Source organism: Triplophysa rosa, linkage group LG14, assembly GCF_024868665.1.
Source record: "Triplophysa rosa linkage group LG14, Trosa_1v2, whole genome shotgun sequence".
Classification (NCBI taxonomy): domain Eukaryota; kingdom Metazoa; phylum Chordata; class Actinopteri; order Cypriniformes; family Nemacheilidae; genus Triplophysa; species Triplophysa rosa.
This window is the reverse complement of record NC_079903.1, coordinates 8,670,043-8,688,187: the sequence shown is the minus strand read 5'-3', so window position 1 is coordinate 8,688,187 and position 18,145 is coordinate 8,670,043. Positions and strand designations below refer to the sequence as shown.

At 39.9% G+C, this 18,145-nt stretch overlaps 1 protein-coding gene across 1 annotated transcript; it reads right to left on the bottom strand.

Moving 5' to 3' along the window:
• Positions 1 to 5,153: 5,153 nt before the first annotated feature.
• Positions 5,154 to 17,568, bottom strand: gpr184 (G protein-coupled receptor 184). Its single transcript, XM_057351700.1, has 2 exons — positions 15,537 to 17,568; positions 5,154 to 9,720 (listed from the first exon to the last, which is right to left on the bottom strand). The coding sequence occupies exons 1-2, from the start codon at positions 15,540 to 15,542 to the stop codon at positions 8,710 to 8,712; spliced, it is 1,017 nt and encodes a 338-aa protein (XP_057207683.1). The 5' UTR covers positions 15,543 to 17,568; the 3' UTR covers positions 5,154 to 8,709.
• Positions 17,569 to 18,145: the final 577 nt, after the last annotated feature.

The window sequence follows — 18,145 nt, the reverse complement described above, 5'->3', positions numbered from 1 at the left end:
ACCAGGTCGTGCTGTCCCCGAGGCTTCCCAGCAACTGGGTCGTGATGAGCGGCCGTAGCGGCTACATACACTCCCAGTGTGGAGGGGGGAGAGGTTACTCTCCAGTCTCTCTTGAGGAAGGGACAGCACATTCCCGATCGAGCAACTCCGCGGGTCTTCTTCCCGAGAAGAGCACCAGGACGAGAAGAGGCGCCACTTATGGGCGTATAGCCGCCTAGTGGCCGAGGCCCTAGCCTGAGTGATGTCCCAACTACCGCAGGGGGTGGGCCACTCAGGATCTCCTCGTCCCGTCCAGACATGGAGGTTCCAGGGGTCTGCCTGGGATGCCGTAACGTGCCCCTTCCCCTGGGAAAGTAGGTCCTTTGCCAGGGGGAGCGGCCAGGGGGAGTTGTTGTCAAGAGCCTTAGCTCTGAGAACCAAGTCCGGTTGGGCCAGTAAGGCGCAATTAGTACCACTTGATGCTCCTCTTCCCTGACCTTGCACAGGGTCTGTGCAATGAGGCTCACTGGGGGGAAGGCGTACTTCCGCTTGTCCCACGGCCAGCTGTGCGCAAGGGCATCTGTGCCAAGGGGTGCCTCGGTCAGGGAGTACCAAAGCGGACAATGGGTGGAGTCCGGGGAGGCAAACAGGTCCACCTGTGCCTGGCCGAACTGCTCCCAAATGAGCCAGACTGCGCGGGGATGGAGTCGCCACTCTCCGCGAGGCGTCGACTGACGAGAGAGCGCATCGGCTGTCTGGTTCAGGACGCCTGGGATGTGTCTGGCTCGCAGGGAGCTGATCACCTGCTGATTCCAGAGGAGAAGGCGCCGGACGAGTCGTGTTAGCTGCCGTGAGCGAATACCACCCTGACAATTGATATACACCATGGCAGCTGTGCTGTCCGACCAGACCAGCACGTGCTTATCCTGCACGAGAGGTTGTAGCCTCCTCAGTGCAAGTAGCACAGCCAACAACTCTAGGCAGTTGATATGCCAACGCAGGTGGGGGCCCGTCCACTGCCCCGACACTGCATGGCCGTTGCACACGGCACCCCAACCCTGCAGGGATGCATCCGTTGCCACGACGTGCCTTGACCCCTGCCCTAGGGGGACACCTGTCCGCAAGAAGGTCATGGGAGACCAGGGGGTTAGGGTGCGTCGGTAGAAAGGCGTGATGACCATACGCCTGCTGCCGGTGTGCCACGCTCTCCAAGGAACCCGACTCTGTAGCCAGTGTTGGAGCGGTCGCATGTGCATCGACCCGAGGGGGATCACACCCGCCGAGGATGCCATGTATCCCAGGAGCCTCTGAAATTGTTTCAGGGGGACCGCTCCTGTTCAATACTGACTGGGCGTGCTCTGTCAGTCGCGCTGTCATGGAGACAGAGTCGAGTTCCATACCGAAAAAGAGGATGCTCTGCACAGGGGAGAGCTTGCTCTTTTCCCAGTTGACCTGTAGCCCCAACCGATCTAGGTGCCGGAGCACCAGGTCCCTGTGTGTACACAACAGATCTCGCGAGTGTGCCAAGATAGCCAGTCGTCGAGATAGTTCAGTACCTGCACACCTCTTTCCCTGAGGGGAAGGAGGGCGGCTTCCACGATCTTCGTGAAGACACGTGGAGACAGGGACAGACCGAAGGGGAGGACCCTGTACTGATATGCCCGCCCTTCGAAAGCGAACCGCAGGAACGGCCGATGACGAGGGAGGATCGAGACATGAAAGTACGCATCCTTCAGATCGATTGCCATGAACCAATCCTGACATCTGACAGACGTCAGGATGCGCTAATCATCCTGAACGGCAGCTTATGTAGGTGCTTGTTCAGGACACGCAGATCTAGGATGGGGCGCAGCCCCCCACCTTTCTTTGGGACAATTAAGTACAGGCTGTAGAACCCGTTGAACATCTCGGCTGGTGGGACGGGCTCGATCGCTCCCTTCGCCAGAAGGGTGGCGACCTCGGCCCGAAGCATCGGCTGTGCTGTTTTTCCTGCCTGGTGTTTACGCGGCTCAACGCACTGTCTGACTGAGAGTGCTGAGGGCTGGTGTTTATACTCAACGTTGCGCTTTGCCATGGCGCAACGTGGAGTTGCCGTCCACTGTCGTGTCGAGAGTGGGAGCGGCTGTAATGACCCAGAGAGAGGAAACTCTTTTTGTGAGTAAGTGGGCGCATATCACCCTCGATGCTTGCAGTAGTGGGCGGCATGGCCGTAGTCCTGCCGTCACGGAACGGGGAGCAGACGAGGTGGTGGCTGAGTCCCGTGGGAACACAGCCACCTGTGACGCAACGTCTGAATCGTCAACCGCCCGCAGTGCGGGCAGGACGTGTCCCTCCCATTTATACCCGGATATCCGGGGGCGGAGTCCGGCATGCAAATTTCATTCGCCAATTTCATTGGCCTTTTCTAAACTAGTTAGAAGTTGATAGGTTCTCAAGAGCGAACCCCATCTGTCGGCTCGACACAACGTCGAGAGACCGACAGAAAGGGAACTGCTGTTAATTTACAAGCCATTTTCAACAGTAATCTGCAGTATTCATGCATCACGGGTTTCTACTGTTTTACGCAGTGCATTGTGGGCTTTGTTTTTGAAGAAGCAAAAGGGAGCTGATGTTTCACGTGAGCTTGATTACGAGTTTGCCTGTCCGTGTTTGTGGTTCTCATGACTGGAATATACACTCACCTAAAGGATTATTAGGAACACCATACTAATACGGTGTTTGACCCCCTTTCGCCTTCAGAACTGCCTTAATTCTACGTGGCATTGATTCAACAAGGTGCTGAAAGCATTCTTTAGAAATGTTGGCCCATATTGATAGGATAGCATCTTGCAGTTGATGGAGATTTGTGGGATGCACATCCAGGGCACGAAGCTCCCGTTCCACCACATCCCAAAGATGTTCTATCGGGTTGAGATCTGGTGACTGTGGGGGCCATTCTAGTACAGTGAACTCATTGTCATGTTCAAGAAACCAATTTGAAATGATTCGAGCTTTGTGACATGGTGCATTATCCTGCTGGAAGTAGCCATTAGAGGATGGGTACATGGTGGTCATAAAGGGATGGACATGGTCAGAAACAATGCTCAGGTAGGCCGTGGCATTTAAACGATGCCCAATTGGCACTAAGGGGCCTAAAGTGTGCCAAGAAAACATCCCCCACACCATTACACCACCACCACCAGCCTGCACAGTGGTAACAAGGCATGATGGATCCATGTTCTCATTCTGTTTACGCCAAATTCTGACTCTACCATTTGAATGTCTCAACAGAAATCGAGACTCATCAGACCAGGCAACATTTTTCCAGTCTTCAACTGTCCAATTTTGGTGAGCTCGTGCAAATTGTAGCCTCTTTTTCCTATTTGTAGTGGAGATGAGTGGTACCCGGTGGGGTCTTCTGCTGTTGTAGCCCATCTGCCTCAAGGTTGTGCGTGTTGTGGCTTCACAAATGCTTTGCTGCATACCTCGGTTGTAACGAGTGGTTATTTCAGTCAAAGTTGCTCTTCTATCAGCTTGAATCAGTCGGCCCATTCTCCTCTGACCTCTAGCATCAACAAGGCATTTTCGCCCACAGGACTGCCGCATACTGGATGTTTTTCCCTTTTCACACCATTCTTTGTAAACCCTAGAAATGGTTGTGCGTGAAAATCCCAGTAACTGAGCAGATTGTGAAATACTCAGACCGGCCCGTCTGGCACCAACAACCATGCCACGCTCAAAATTGCTTAAATCACCTTTCTTTCCCATTCTGACATTCAGTTTGGAGTTCAGGAGATTGTCTTGACCAGGACCACACCCCTAAATGCATTGAAGCAACTGCCATGTGATTGGTTGATTAGATAATTGCATTAATGAGAAATTGAACAGGTGTTCCTAATAATCCTTTAGGTGAGTGTATGTGGAAAAATAGAAAAACACTCATTTAGGAAGAGGAGCGAGATATTTGAATCTGACTGCAGTAAGAAGCACGCGGCTCTCCTGTTTTTGCCAAGTGGTTGATATCCTAAATCAACCAATCAGATTTCAGAAATAAGTTTACAGTCTATTTCAAGTTTAATCTTCCAACCAGGATTAGGTTCTTCTAGACCATTGTTTTTCACTTAATATTTCCCTCTGTTTTTAGGAGTAAGTATTGGTTAGGGTTGGGGTTTGGTGTGGGTTTAGGTTTTATTTATAAAAATGTTGTCATTAGGTCAACAAAATATGTTCAGGTCGAGCGAAGCACGCTGTTTTAAAACTGGACCGGTGACTGTGGTGATCAGCGCTTGACACAAACTTGTGTGACTTGTGATCATGGTGACTGATTAGCTTGAGCTGGAAATGAACGGTTGAGAGTGTTTATAAGTGAGTGATTATAAACATATTAAACACAAAATCCTGCCGATTCATTGTAATTAATATTTTATTCTCACATTTCAGTGTTTATTAAGGCTGATTTTAGTCTAGAATTTGTTCTTAAACATTACTGATAATAAAACTTTTACAACACAATTTCATTTAGCCATTTGTAACCGAGCGAGTTTATATTCTTTTCTGCACTTTTTCTTACTCACATACATATGTTTACATTGCTTATATTCTTTTTTTGGATGATCTTGCTTATAAACAAATGTTCCCATTGTTTGCCTATTTCTGTTGCCTGCGTTTTTACTGCAGTAATTTACTGTGTGATCTTATTTTCTAACCTATTTTGGGGTGCCCTCTTTGAATAAGTTGCCAAAATTACTCAAATTGGATTGTTTTTACCTCACCATATTTGAGAGTGTATTGTAAACTGAAATAATTACACAAAAACATCATATATTTTTTTAACAGAATATGGCTATAAAGTTATTTTTTAGTATTAATAGAATTACAGTATATTGCTGGCATCTTTGCTTAAAATGACTGGAAAATACTGTTTGTCATTGTTACAGTAATAAGCTGTAAATCAGTTTCACAGTATTCAAACTGTAGAATTACAGAAGATTACTGGCGTCTCTGCTGCCAGTGTTTTACTGTAAAATAAAAAATACTTTAAAATACTGTTTTCCATATTCACAGTAAAAAGATATAAAGCAACTTCACAGTATTCATACTGTAGAATAACAGTAACGTCTGTGCTGCCAGTAATTTACAGCTATTTTACAGATACATTTTTAAATTATCGAAAATTGAAAAAGGTTTATGAGATTACTCAAAAATGAATTTTATTGTAACAAACAAAATGATAAAACCACAACACAGCATAAATTATACATCAAAACACATTTACATCAATATTAATCATAATTAATGGAGTATTGATAAGTCTTTTCCATAAATGTCAAATGTGCACAGTGATGCATGAACTCATTTTGTGACTCAGCCTTTTGTTGCCTGTTGCTGTATATCAAGATATTTCCAATCCCTTATGATACAGTAGATTCATGAGTGTAGGATTAAGTGAGACAAATTTGATCTCCTTAGTCACTTACCAAAAATGACAGAGGAGACCTGCTGAGTTGCAAGGAAACAGTCAGGAGAAAAACAGGATCCGGAATGTATCCAATCTGGCAATGTCTTTTCTCATTTTATACATTATGTAAATTGCACTTGGTTTGGCCTGATACATCCCTGTGAGGGATTTAAATACAAAAGGTCATTCCAAGCTCTGAGGTGCCGTCACTTGAATAGTTGCCAGGGTGATGGTGATAATGTCACTCAAATCACACCATAAATCGCTGACGACTTCATTGTTAGGTTTGATTTTTTTTGAAAGCTTATGACACTTTCCAACCCTGTTATCCAATTTTTCAAGACTGCAGTCAGTCCCTTAGTAACTATTGTTTCATTGTTACATTTTTACATTGTTTTTTTTTTAGTTTAAGCACACTCGCCCTAGGCTATAAGAATTACATTACTGTAATGTAAAAATATAAATCACTTATTCAGTAAATGAATAAAATTCTGTCATCATTTATTCACCCCATGTTGTTGAAAACCTGTTTGACTCTTTCTTCTGAAGAACACAAAAGGAGATATTTTGAGAAATGTCTCAGTGAGTTTGTGTTCATAAGCAATGGGCTCCAGTGTTGTTTGGTTACCAACATTCTTCAAAATATATTCTGTGTTCTGCAAAGCTTCTCTTAGAGACACCTGTTGGCTGTTTCACTCTGTTGCGCTCAATCTACGCAATAACTTGGGTGGCACTGACGGCCATTTACAGTAATCAGAATCTAATGAGAATCACCATTAGGAATAATGGAAATAAAAAAACACTTAAGTCAAGTAAATCGTCCATATGCTTTTGCTAAAATAAACTAGTTAACATTAAAACAATATGTGCATTTCTATTCGCAAAATTGACCTTTATTGGATTTTGGCCTAAAATGTGAGATCCATAAGTTCCACCTATTTACTGAAAAATGATCTGCATTTTAATGCAATAAGCCTCCTATATGAACAAGCTCTCTCACCTCATCGGGTGTGGTGAAAAGGAGGGTGAAAATCAATTCCCTGAGAGAAGGAAAGCAGACACAGCGTTCTATACTGTTGTGCTCTAAATCCCTATAGAGTTCCTGTTGCGGTGAGCCGTCAGCTGTAGCATCATATCATGCAATGCAGACCGGCTCGCATTAACTCTATTGTGACACAATACGGTTGTTATGTGGCTTCGTCTCCTTACATGAACCTGGGAGAAAAGTTTGGTGTGCAAATAAAACTGGAAACACAAACAAGTCAGTCCCGATGATAAATGGCATCGCGCATGTTCTACACACGGTAGGCAGCATTTGGAGCAACATGTGAAAGCGAGCAGTCATTTAATCCATTCAGACTGCAGACCAGGCACTCAGAGATGCAGTTCACAGCATCGCCAATGCTCCGAAATCACTCAATTGAGTTGGTCCGTGGCATTTTATAGTAGAACAGAACGGGCACTCTAGCTCTCAGACTCACAAAGGGTTCAGAATGCAATCACGTGAGAGGCACTCATCTATAGTATGGAATCATGTCGGCGGAAAAAAACTGTACAAAAGTGTATTGTGGGTGATTAGGATTAGAGATGCTACCCAAACGCTCTACCTTAACAGTTCCCGTGAACGCTCTCTGTTGAGTTTGTCTCCTGGGAAAGCAATCGCTTGCTTTGATGCCTCGTTACAGTGAAAATCTGTGCTTTTGTTTCATTCAGCACAAATTGTGTTAAGCGTTAAATACGGTAAATCGCAGGAGATAAAATGCGCCATTTGTTGAGCCCAATATGATGAAGGATACGTGGAGAACAGTGGCAACATGCTGAGCATCTAAATGTTCACTTTGCAACAGGTCGTTTTTTTACATCCAGATAGATTAAATGTTCTTTAGCCGTTAGACCTATTTCAACGGTGAGTTACAGGGAGTAATCTGCCATATAAACAGAACAAACAAGACAGGTTTTATCCCACAATAACAACTCTTAGACCGAGTACGGCTCTTACACAGAAAGTTCAAGTGATTCAAGGGTCCTTCAAAGCCAGAGATCTAGTTCCTTTTACAAACATCCACTTTATGGTCACAAGGACACAGTGATATATTCGCCATTTGAGATGAAACAACAACGTAATAATTCCATTATTTGTGACATTTGTGACAAAAAGCTGCAACATATTCACAAAACACCTGAAATCCAGTTATAAACTACTGACAAAATATCAGGGTCCCAAAACACCCTCAGACTCCAGAGGGTTAAACAGAAACTGAATGTGCTGATGGGTTTTTTTTCAGAGACACGTTTTTTTTTTTTTGGAAATGTATATAGAATACATTTTTGTGTACATTTTCTGTCATCACAGAAGAAAAGGGATCATTTTATTTTATAATTGATCACATTTTTTGCCGTTTTAAAGACAAATTTGCGTGCATGGTGCACCATTCAGAAACACCGTGCAAGATGCAAAATTGCGCTTTATAAATTGTGTCGTGCACTAAAACTGTGTTTGTTTTGCACCGTTTTCTGATTTGCACAATTCTCTTTGTCAGTTGGGTGCTAAAACAACATGCATGTTTGTAATATTTTCTTTTTTGGGGGACAAAAATGGAGTCTGAGTACAAACACCGCAAGGTTGTATTAAAGGGACAGTTCACCCAAAAATGAAGATTCTGTCATGATTTACTCACACTAGAAGATATTTTGAAGAATGTTGGTAACAGAACGGCGACGACACCCATTCACTATTGCGACACAAAACCAATGCAAGGCAATGGGTGCCATTGCTGTTCGGTTTCACGACATTCTTCAAAATATCTTCTTTTGTGTTCCGCGCAAAAGAAAGTCATACAGGTTTAAAATGACAAGAGGGTGAATAAATGATGAAAGAAATTTCATTTTTGGGCGAACTATCACTTTAATGAGCTCTAGTTTTGCGGCACAAAATCCTGTCACTTATATCCAAAACACCTGAAATCCTGTTTATATAGGAACTAAATGTGCTTTTCATAGATGGTAAAATTTGTTTGCGTTTTCTAAAGCTGAAGTAGCTAATTCATTGAATCACCGGCCATATTTTCAGCATGTGGTGTAATCGAGCATTTTAAAAAGCGATTCATGCTCCTAAATCAGCACTCACATCTGACCTGCAAGATCGAAAACTTTTTTTTGTACCGTTATCCGATTTGCACAATTCCCTTTGTCAGCCGGATGCAAAAACCACACAGACATTGTGTGCAAATAAACCAGCATTAACGGGCATAATTCATTCTTAGCGAATTCCCCCCACCGTTACAAAGTTGGCATTAAGTCAAATGTGTTACTCTGGTCCTCCATTTTGAATCAACGAGAGGGCTTCCCGTCCCTTGTCTCAGCTTTTTTTTGCAACAGTATAAGCGCATGTCCTCCCTCACACCGTTGCTGGCGAGCACATAGAGCACCGGGTCAACCACGCTGTTTAGACTGGACAGAGCTAGAGAACAAGTGAAAGGCAAATACATCACTTGTTCAAAGTAGCAACTTTTTTCAGCCCCCACTGAGAAGAAGGCGATGGATCGTAGCAGCAGAATAATATGGTACGGCGCAAAGCAGAAAGAGAAAATACCAATGACTCCCATAGACAGCAGTCTCACTTTGCGTTTGCCGTGCTCGTCCACCCCCGTGCTTTGTTGCACCTTGCTTGGGATCAAACAGTAGCAGACCGTGATGACCACAAGAGGCAACAAGAAACCGATGCCCACACGTATCAGGTTAAAGAGGGCGATGCGTCTCGTCATCGGAAAGGTCTCATAGCATCTCTTCTCGCTGTCGTCCAGCGGATCCGACACTTCGTCCAAGTACAGTATCAGACAATGTATGGCCATGACAAAAACATAAACCAGCCCGCAGATCATCCAGGCATAGCGTCGGCGCCGGAAGGATTGGACACGCAGTGGGAAGGTGATGGCCAGGCAGCGATCGATGGAGATCCAGCAAAGGAGAAAGATGCTGATGTACAGGTTGGAGTAGTAAAAGAAGCCCGCAAGGCTGCACATTTCCTGGCTGAGCATCCATTTGTGGTTGTTGGCAAAATAATAGATCCACAGAGGCATGGTGAGGATGTAGAGGAGATCGGAGATGGACAGACCGAATAGGTAGATGCCCAAAATGTTCTTTCTGCAGATCTGCTGAATGATGGGACCGATGGTGACCAAGTTGAACAGTATCCCCAGAATGAAGGCGATGATGTTGATGGACATCAGCAGGTGACTTGCCGACTGGGTCATAATGACACACGATGAATTGTTTGACATGTTGAGCGTCGCGTTCATAACCACCTGTGTGCACAAAGAAAGTTTATATTTAGTGAGAATTGTACATACATATCAAAAGTTGCTTTCGGATATTTTGACACGATGCCTGGATTTGGTGTGCATGCTGACATAAAGAAAACTCACATGAGATGCATTACCACCTATTGCAAATTTCACTGTTGTCAGATTCAGAGCAGTACACATCAGGTCCTGCCATTTTTCGATTTGCATGATACATTACAATGTATCTGTAGTCGTGGTAAACCACTGACCTTTATACACAAAAAATTGAGCTCTCACTTTGCTGCAGTGTGGTTGAAGCAGATGCTGTACATTGTTCGTGATGCAGATGTTGTCATGTTGCAGACAGTGTCATATCAATGTCTATTCTTTCTATCTGTAGTCTCGAAGGTTTTCCTGTGTTTATTATAAACAAAACGATTAACACCTTGATGTAGGCGCATGACTATGCATTAAATAGGTAGCGTATTGTTCACGTTGTTGATGGATGCAGGATCAATGCTTATGCAAAAATGGCAACTGTGTGTACATTATCATTGTATTTCATTATTTTGATAGCAAATTGTTCACAAAAAAATCACCAATTTCAGTTGCCTCAAATTTGTAAGCTAAATCAAATTAGCTTAATTAAGTTCAATTAGAGTAAATTGAACTTAATTATATTGAACTGGCTTAAAAAAAATTTTTTAGAAGTTGTAAAATAAAAGTCAGCTCAATATAATTTAAGTTTAATTGACTCATAAAGCTAATTTGATTTAACTTGAAAATGTAAAAAAGCTTGTGAAGTTGCTTTTTTACAGTGTTGTGTTGGATCAGATTGGGTTAAAACTGTCTGAACAGTGAACACAAGCAGAAATAGTGAAAATAACAACAGTAAAAACCATCTCTCACAGTACTAATTCAGACAAAGAGACATTATATTATAGTATTTAACTTCAGTATATAACAACCAAGCTAAGTTTTTATAGGCATTTTTGTGTTTTAAAAACTGTTTGATCAATTATTTTTTAGATTATTTTATTGTTTAACAATAAATATAAAACAAAAGGAGTATGATCATTTGCATTTCATGTAGTATTTAATTTTAGTGTTAAATGACACATTTTATTTTAGTGTGTAATCTGTATACCTGAAATGGAAACTAAAGATGCTTTGACTAGTGCTTACTGTAAACCTCACTGTACAAATCTAGGTCACATAAAAGGTCACATGCACACTTATTGTAAATCTTGCAACTTCTGAACCTATAGAGATCTTCATGAACTGTCTTCTGTAATGCACAATTTACAGTTTCTTTTACATCCTTGTGAAACTGCAACACATGCTCAACAAAGGCGCGAGAGTGCATTTCTGAACTTGAATTATAAATACTGTTTAATTTATATAATTTTATATAACTTATATAATTTTATATAATTATAAAATTATATTAAAAGTATAAAATAAATGTCATCCCTACTGCAAAAAAAAAACGTTTATTTTACTTTTAAAAAATAAGTTGCCTAGTTGCCTTAAAATTTTGAGTTAATTCAACTTAACAATATTAGTTAACTCAACAAGTTTTGTCAACTCAATGAGAAAATTATTGTATTAACTAATATTTAGTTCAATTAAGTATATTAAGTTGAATTAACTTATTTTTCTTAAGTTGAACCAACAAAAAAAAATTACAGTGAGAATGTAACCAGGTTTATTGAAATATCTTAATACATCAAGCAGTTCTGTTTCTTAAAATACTATTCTTATTTTAAAGATGTACAGATTTCTTGTGTACAGCCGATCCATACATTTTTTGAAACGATGATGTCATCACCCCAGCGTGCAAAGTTTATGCGCATGCTCCAAATCTTCTTCTCCGTTTTTAGTGCATATCTGTGGCAGAATTACGGCGCCACATACTGATTTGGCATGTATAATACATCGTTTTGAGTCGGTTTAGCGGTTTCGTGTGAACGCAGATATTTCTTGAAACGACACCGTGAAAAGGAAAAGAAAGATCGGATAGGGAAAGCTCTGGCTTCGTGTGGATGTGGCCTTACATAAACAAACAAACAAAAAACTGAATGGAAATACTAAACACCCATTGTACATTATCAACACAATAGGAGGCAGAAAGGAAAATCATCTAATGCTTTTACGAGGACTCTTTCCTTTGCTATACATGTTGTGATACGGTGTGGATTTTAAACACAATGTCACACTTGGTCATAAATTTAATTGTATGCTTGAGAAAAGAAACTTTCAGCAAAATATGACTATATTAGTTTATAATGGATTTATTTTTTGGTTCTTGGTTTCTTGAAAGGTTTCCAATCGGTTTTGTTTGTAAAGAATTTATTTATTGTTATCCTCTGTAATATGTTGGCACATATTTAACATCTGTCCATATGGTAATTGACACACTTTCACCTGACCACCTGAATCTTTTAGATATATCTTTAAATGCATCTTAAATGTTGTTGTTTTAAACCTTTATATATTCTTTGACGTTACATTGTTTCAGGTCTGACTTCTAGTCTCTGCTAAAATTTAATTCAAAACATAGTTCCTGTGCTACACAGCTGCCAGAGACCTCTGTCTACACAAGAAGACTGTATAACGTCTCAATTCATGCTCTTAAACCACCAACACCTGAGAGTAGCCGAAACCTCAGACACTGGCCCACCTCTTCAAGACCCAGTTTATACGCTTTCATACCCTCAGATGCACACGTACTGTACACCCACCCTAGCAACCCTACAACAATGCCCTGACAACCACCCACGACATTGCGGTAGTGGGTTTTGCAAACATCACTCACAATTTCATTAAACAAATGCTCCAACCATTTTTAAAAGTGTCTTCTTGGCAAATAGGCCTTTGCTGAGAAATTGTCACGGACTCTCAGCTGCTTGTCTGTAATGTGTTTTGTGAATGTACTGCAAGCAAGCCACTTTGGTTTAAAAGCATCTGCGAAGTACATATGACATATGGAAATGAAACACATTTCTCTGCTAATGCAAAAAGATGCCTTTTAAAAATATTATCTGGGATCTTAATGATGTCCTCAATCTGTCTTCTGTATCAAACTCATGCTAATAGCATTAGCTGATAGAGCGACTAACCTCCCATCAGTACAGCCCAAATTCAATTCCAGCCTAATTGAGCAACAGGTTTTGAGCGAAGATGATGAGTTCACCCTACCTATACAAGACAATGCAAAAATCAATAACTGAGTAACCTCGGCATAAACTCTCACAGCTTCAAAGCAATTTTTGATCTAGGATTAGATGCATAATAGTGTCTCAGACGCTGATTAAAGATTGAAAAACGCTTGCCGCACAGGCCTCCTCAGCTCCGCTGTGAATGACAATAGTCAGAAATGACATATGAGGAAATCATTAAGTCCTGAAGGGTATATGAAAAGCCGTGATAAAGAACGTGCTGTGATTCATCAGTAGTGAAATCAAATCTATGATACTGTCATGTCACAATGTGTTGAGTGGATTGTTCTCAATAATATCATTATTATTGTGGTTAAGAGATGTTATTAAATAGAAACTCAGTTTACATAACTCAACTAAAACTCCAGAGATTTTATCTGGTTACAACCCTGGCTACACCATGTTTCTGAGGTTCATATATACTGTATAATATATATATATTACGACAATCAAAACAGTAAAATCTTATTCGCATATTATTAAAACATTGATTCTGACTGTTTTCATAAGTAAAAGTTGGTGCAAAAATGAGAGATTATATAGACGCAGACCAAGAGATGAATTCAGTTAATGCAAACTGCATGACTCCAACCACAAACGGACACAGAGGAAATAACACATACTCTGATATGAAATCTTCCGTTTCAGAATACTTTCTGTAAAAATCCCAAAACAGCTGCACAGTTGAAGTGAATCATAGATCATAAGGTATGATTTTATTTATACTCGCCAGTCTATGCTAATAACGCTTATTAAAAACCTGAGAACATGTGTTCCCTTCAACAGACAGCTTTATATATACAGTTTTTTTATGATCAAATTACTAATTGAAAATAATATTTTTGTATATATACACTACACACACACACACATACTGTATGTACATATTTTTACATAAATACATATAAAGCATATAACATTTAAGTATTTGGTATTTTATTTACTTATTTGTTCAATTAGCTTTTACTTTATTTACTTTGATCATGCAAAATTGCTGAGTCAAAAATAACGTGGGGTCATTTTCCCAACCCAGTGCTGGGTTTAGGTGACTAACCCACACTTACCTTTGTTCCAGCAGGTTTGGGTTACAGGTTATATACGGTTTGTTAGGTCAAATGAATCCATCATCAACACCCATCAGTGTCAAGACAGAATTTTTCAGAGATCAATACAAAGATTGATCAAACCCTGCTATTTGTGCTCTAAGCAAACACGCTTGTTTGTTGTTTCGTTCCGCAAACTGTTGTGACTTGCAATGAGAACCAAAACAGAGTGACGTTTCAATTTTCCCTATTAGTTTTCAATAGTAAAAGAAAAATAAAGCATAAAAATACAGTAACTGCATTTTGACATGCATTTTATAAAAAAGTATGTGTAGATGATATATTTAATACGTGCAGTAAAAACGGTCCTTTGTGATTTTATATCTTGTTCTAAGACAATTGAAAATATGTTGTCAAGTTAACACTTTGTCCTACCCACATATTTTCACTGTACTGTACTGTACTGTAAGTACATTACTGTACAATTATTCTGTAATATTGAACGTCACATAGACTTTCCTTAAGAATCCAAATCTAATAAAAAAATGTAATCGCAGTAGTTTTATTTACATCTAGCTCTAGTTTCCAGCTCAAAAAGGAAGTTTTTTTTCTTAACCGTTACTGTACGGTATTGATAAACATATAATTTAATGCAATGGAGAGTCCCCTTCAGTTTCCTTTCCGTAAATTGTGTCATGTGTTTACACGGCTTGTTTTGCTATTGAAATGGCAGGTGTAATAAACCCTCCTGAGAACTGTTGAGAAACCAGACAGGTCGGTTGTCAGGAAAAAGCGAGGGGGGCTACATCACCAGTTAGCCCCCCAGAATGGCATAATCACTGTCTAACCAACTCCCATACCCGCGTTTACAGGAAAGTGATGTATGATTTTGTGAATTATTTTAGAATGCAAGAACACATGGATCACTGAATAAGCAAGTGACTGCTCACAACACACCTAACCTTTTTTTTTTAAAGACCTGTATCTTTTTTAACTTTTCAGCTCACTGTTTTACTGGCGCTTAGTGAAAATCGAATTGGAGGAGCTTTGAATAGAATTACACGTGCACCTCAGGAATGGAAAGATTTTAAGTTATCAGGATCAAGTGTCAGACAATTGCATCTATACAGCGCATGAAGCAAACAGAAGCGCTGGAAAACACACCCTCTGATAGTCACACACACCATAAGAACTGTTAGGAAGTTTATGTGACATTCTAAACCTGCTAGACTCTTTTATGTTGCTAAACTTTTTAAAACAACATTCTTGTGTAACTGTTATACACGTCATTGTTATAATTTCATTCATTGAAAAACTACAAAATAATATTTTTCACAAATTGAATTGAAGAATTTTGAGAATTGAATACATAGTAATTTAAAACAAACAAAATGAGGGCCAAAATATGGTGACCAACTTATAACATTGACCAGTCAACGCATTTAACACATTCACTTCCCTGTATTTGCAGACATAAATTTTAATAAAAAAATGATGTAATAGACATGTTATGCATCTACTATGTTTCTTAGGCTATAAAAAAAAACATCCCAGACAAAAGAAAGAACCTCACCTGCATATCTAATGAAAGATACAATGTTCTCCGCCAGCAGAAGGGTGTCCTCTCAAACCCAGCAGCCCTAACCTGAGCACCTCAGTGTCTGTACTGCTTCAGTCTGGCTTCGGCTCTCACGTGACCTCCCAGAAAAGAGCTCCTGAGATGAGAAGAGAGTGTCACCCACTTCAATAATGCTTCCCGCCCGGAGATGATCAAAAGTCACCCTCTGAGAGCAAGTTCGACCGCAGCACTCCGCTCTGAGTGGAAGAGAGGAGATGAATGAGGAAAGTAAGAGGAGGAGAGATGAAACGTGCACTGCTCGTCTACAGGAAGATGGGACACACCAGATGGTTTATTTTGAGTCGTATGTGATCAAGATAAGACGGAAATCTCACAGAGATGGTGAAGTCTGCTTGAAACGTTACCTCAGCTTCCTGTTTGGCATAAAAGACATCTTGGTCTTGGTTTTAAAGACATGCTGTGCGCCGCAGTGGAATAGAATCCTAGTTTGCATTTAAATGCTCTAGTTTTGCAGTTTTTCCACTTTAAAACATGTTTGATGTTGGTATAATCGGATTCAACTTATTTGTGTTAAGAGCTCACTCACAGTATACTGGTTAGTGAACGGAAAAAAATGTTCTCTAGAGTCAAACCTCCTACTGTTTTTTCTGTCTGATGCACTCAGAGAAATTCTGACACTTCTGGGAAATGAGGTTTAACCTCTTATTCTCTTATTGATCATTGAAAGGTTACATTTCTCAAGGAAACGCAATGTACTTCACCTCGATTTAATGGAAAGAGTAAACTTGCCTTCTTCAAAGGTGTCTTGACCTTTCGCTTGCTATGAATTTCACATTATTGGCTATAACAGAACATATTTCTTCAAACTAAAACTCCTTTAAAAAATATCGACACATTCGTGGTAAAAGGGGTGTGGCATTACATTTTTAATATTATGATGACATATTATTGCGTGATAGATCATTATTATTTTCGGAAATTTTGTGGTGACTAATTGATATTTTTAGGTGAACATACAGTATGTGGGTAAAGAAATCTTCCATCGACAATAGAACAAAGACAGAATTCGAAATAGAAACGCATACACAAAAAAAGATTTCAGTTCCCTTTTCTCAACCCACGCTTACAATGACTGATATCTGGAATAATAATGTGTTTCAGAAGAATTACTAATACGAATGTGATTTCCATCAACTCGTCAGAACATCAACTTTTAACGTTTAACTGTACGAGACATTTTCCAGAGGACTCCATTCAAAATGACTCATTACATTTGTGGTCTTGTTTACCTCACTGTTTAAAAGTGAAAGTTGTCAAAATCACTCAAAAAATGTTTTAGTAACGTGTCTTGTCGACTCGCAAAGGTACAGTTCACCCAAAAATGTAAATTCAGTGATAATTTACTCATCCCCAAGTGGTTCCAAACCTGTATATTTCTTTGTATGGTTGAACACAAAGAAAGATATTTTTTTTAAATGTTGCAATTGAGATTTCTGGGACATCATTGACTACCATGGTAGGAAATTTATTATAAATTTTATTTGTTCTGTTGAACACAAAATGGGATATTTTGAAGAATTTAGGAAAAGAAACAGTTCTGGGGTACCCTGAGTACCATATTTCTTTTTTTACTATGGTAGACAATGGCGTCTCAGAAATGTCAGTTGCTAACATATTTCTAAATGTCTAAATACTGTACACTGTTTTCTTCCAAATAAAACACTATATAACAAATAAAAAACAGTTAGTTACAGTCCTTGATTCTGATAGCTGTGTCAATAGCTTTGCTTTATTCACGATACGACATGGCTATGACTGCTTCACCCAACAATTCTGTGTATCACGCCGCACCCTTAGCCACGAAACATTCTGTTGCTGTTCACAGTCGATCATGGACTGGAAGACTTTAAGTGATTTTACTTCACGAAACATACATTGATACATATTTTTCGGCTTTGATGTTTGTATTGTGTGGTAACCGTTTTATAAATGGTTTTATCAGACGCACATGCTGGCCCAAAGTTAACTTGCAGTCTGTGTTTGGTTATAATAACAATTTATTTTATGCTTAATTTGTATTAATATTCATTCATATTTTATTGTATATTAATTGCACTAAATTAAATTAAAACATACTCAACAGTTATAGCTCCTTTGCAAAGGTCTACCGGAAGTTACGTTTGGGCAACAAAACGTTTGTTTATGTTGTTGCTGATGAAATCGTAAATGTGACCCTGGACCAAACCTTAAGTAGCACGCGAACATTTGTAGGAAATGCCAAACATTCATTGCATGGGTCAAAATTATCTATTTTTCTTTTATGGCCAAAATCATTAGGATATTAAGGAAAGATATTTTGTTAATTTCCTACTGTAAATATATCAAAACTTTATTTTTGTGAGTGGAATCGCTATCGATACAGATGCCTTAGGAATGGCTTTCAAAGACACTCTTAACTCCATGGGCGTTAGTCAACATGTGTCAGAACCCACTCACCTTCGTAATCATACTTTAGATTTAATACTGTCTTACGGTATAAATGTGGACGACGTTAAAATCCTTCAGCAGAGTGAAGACATTTTGGATCATTATCTCGTATTATG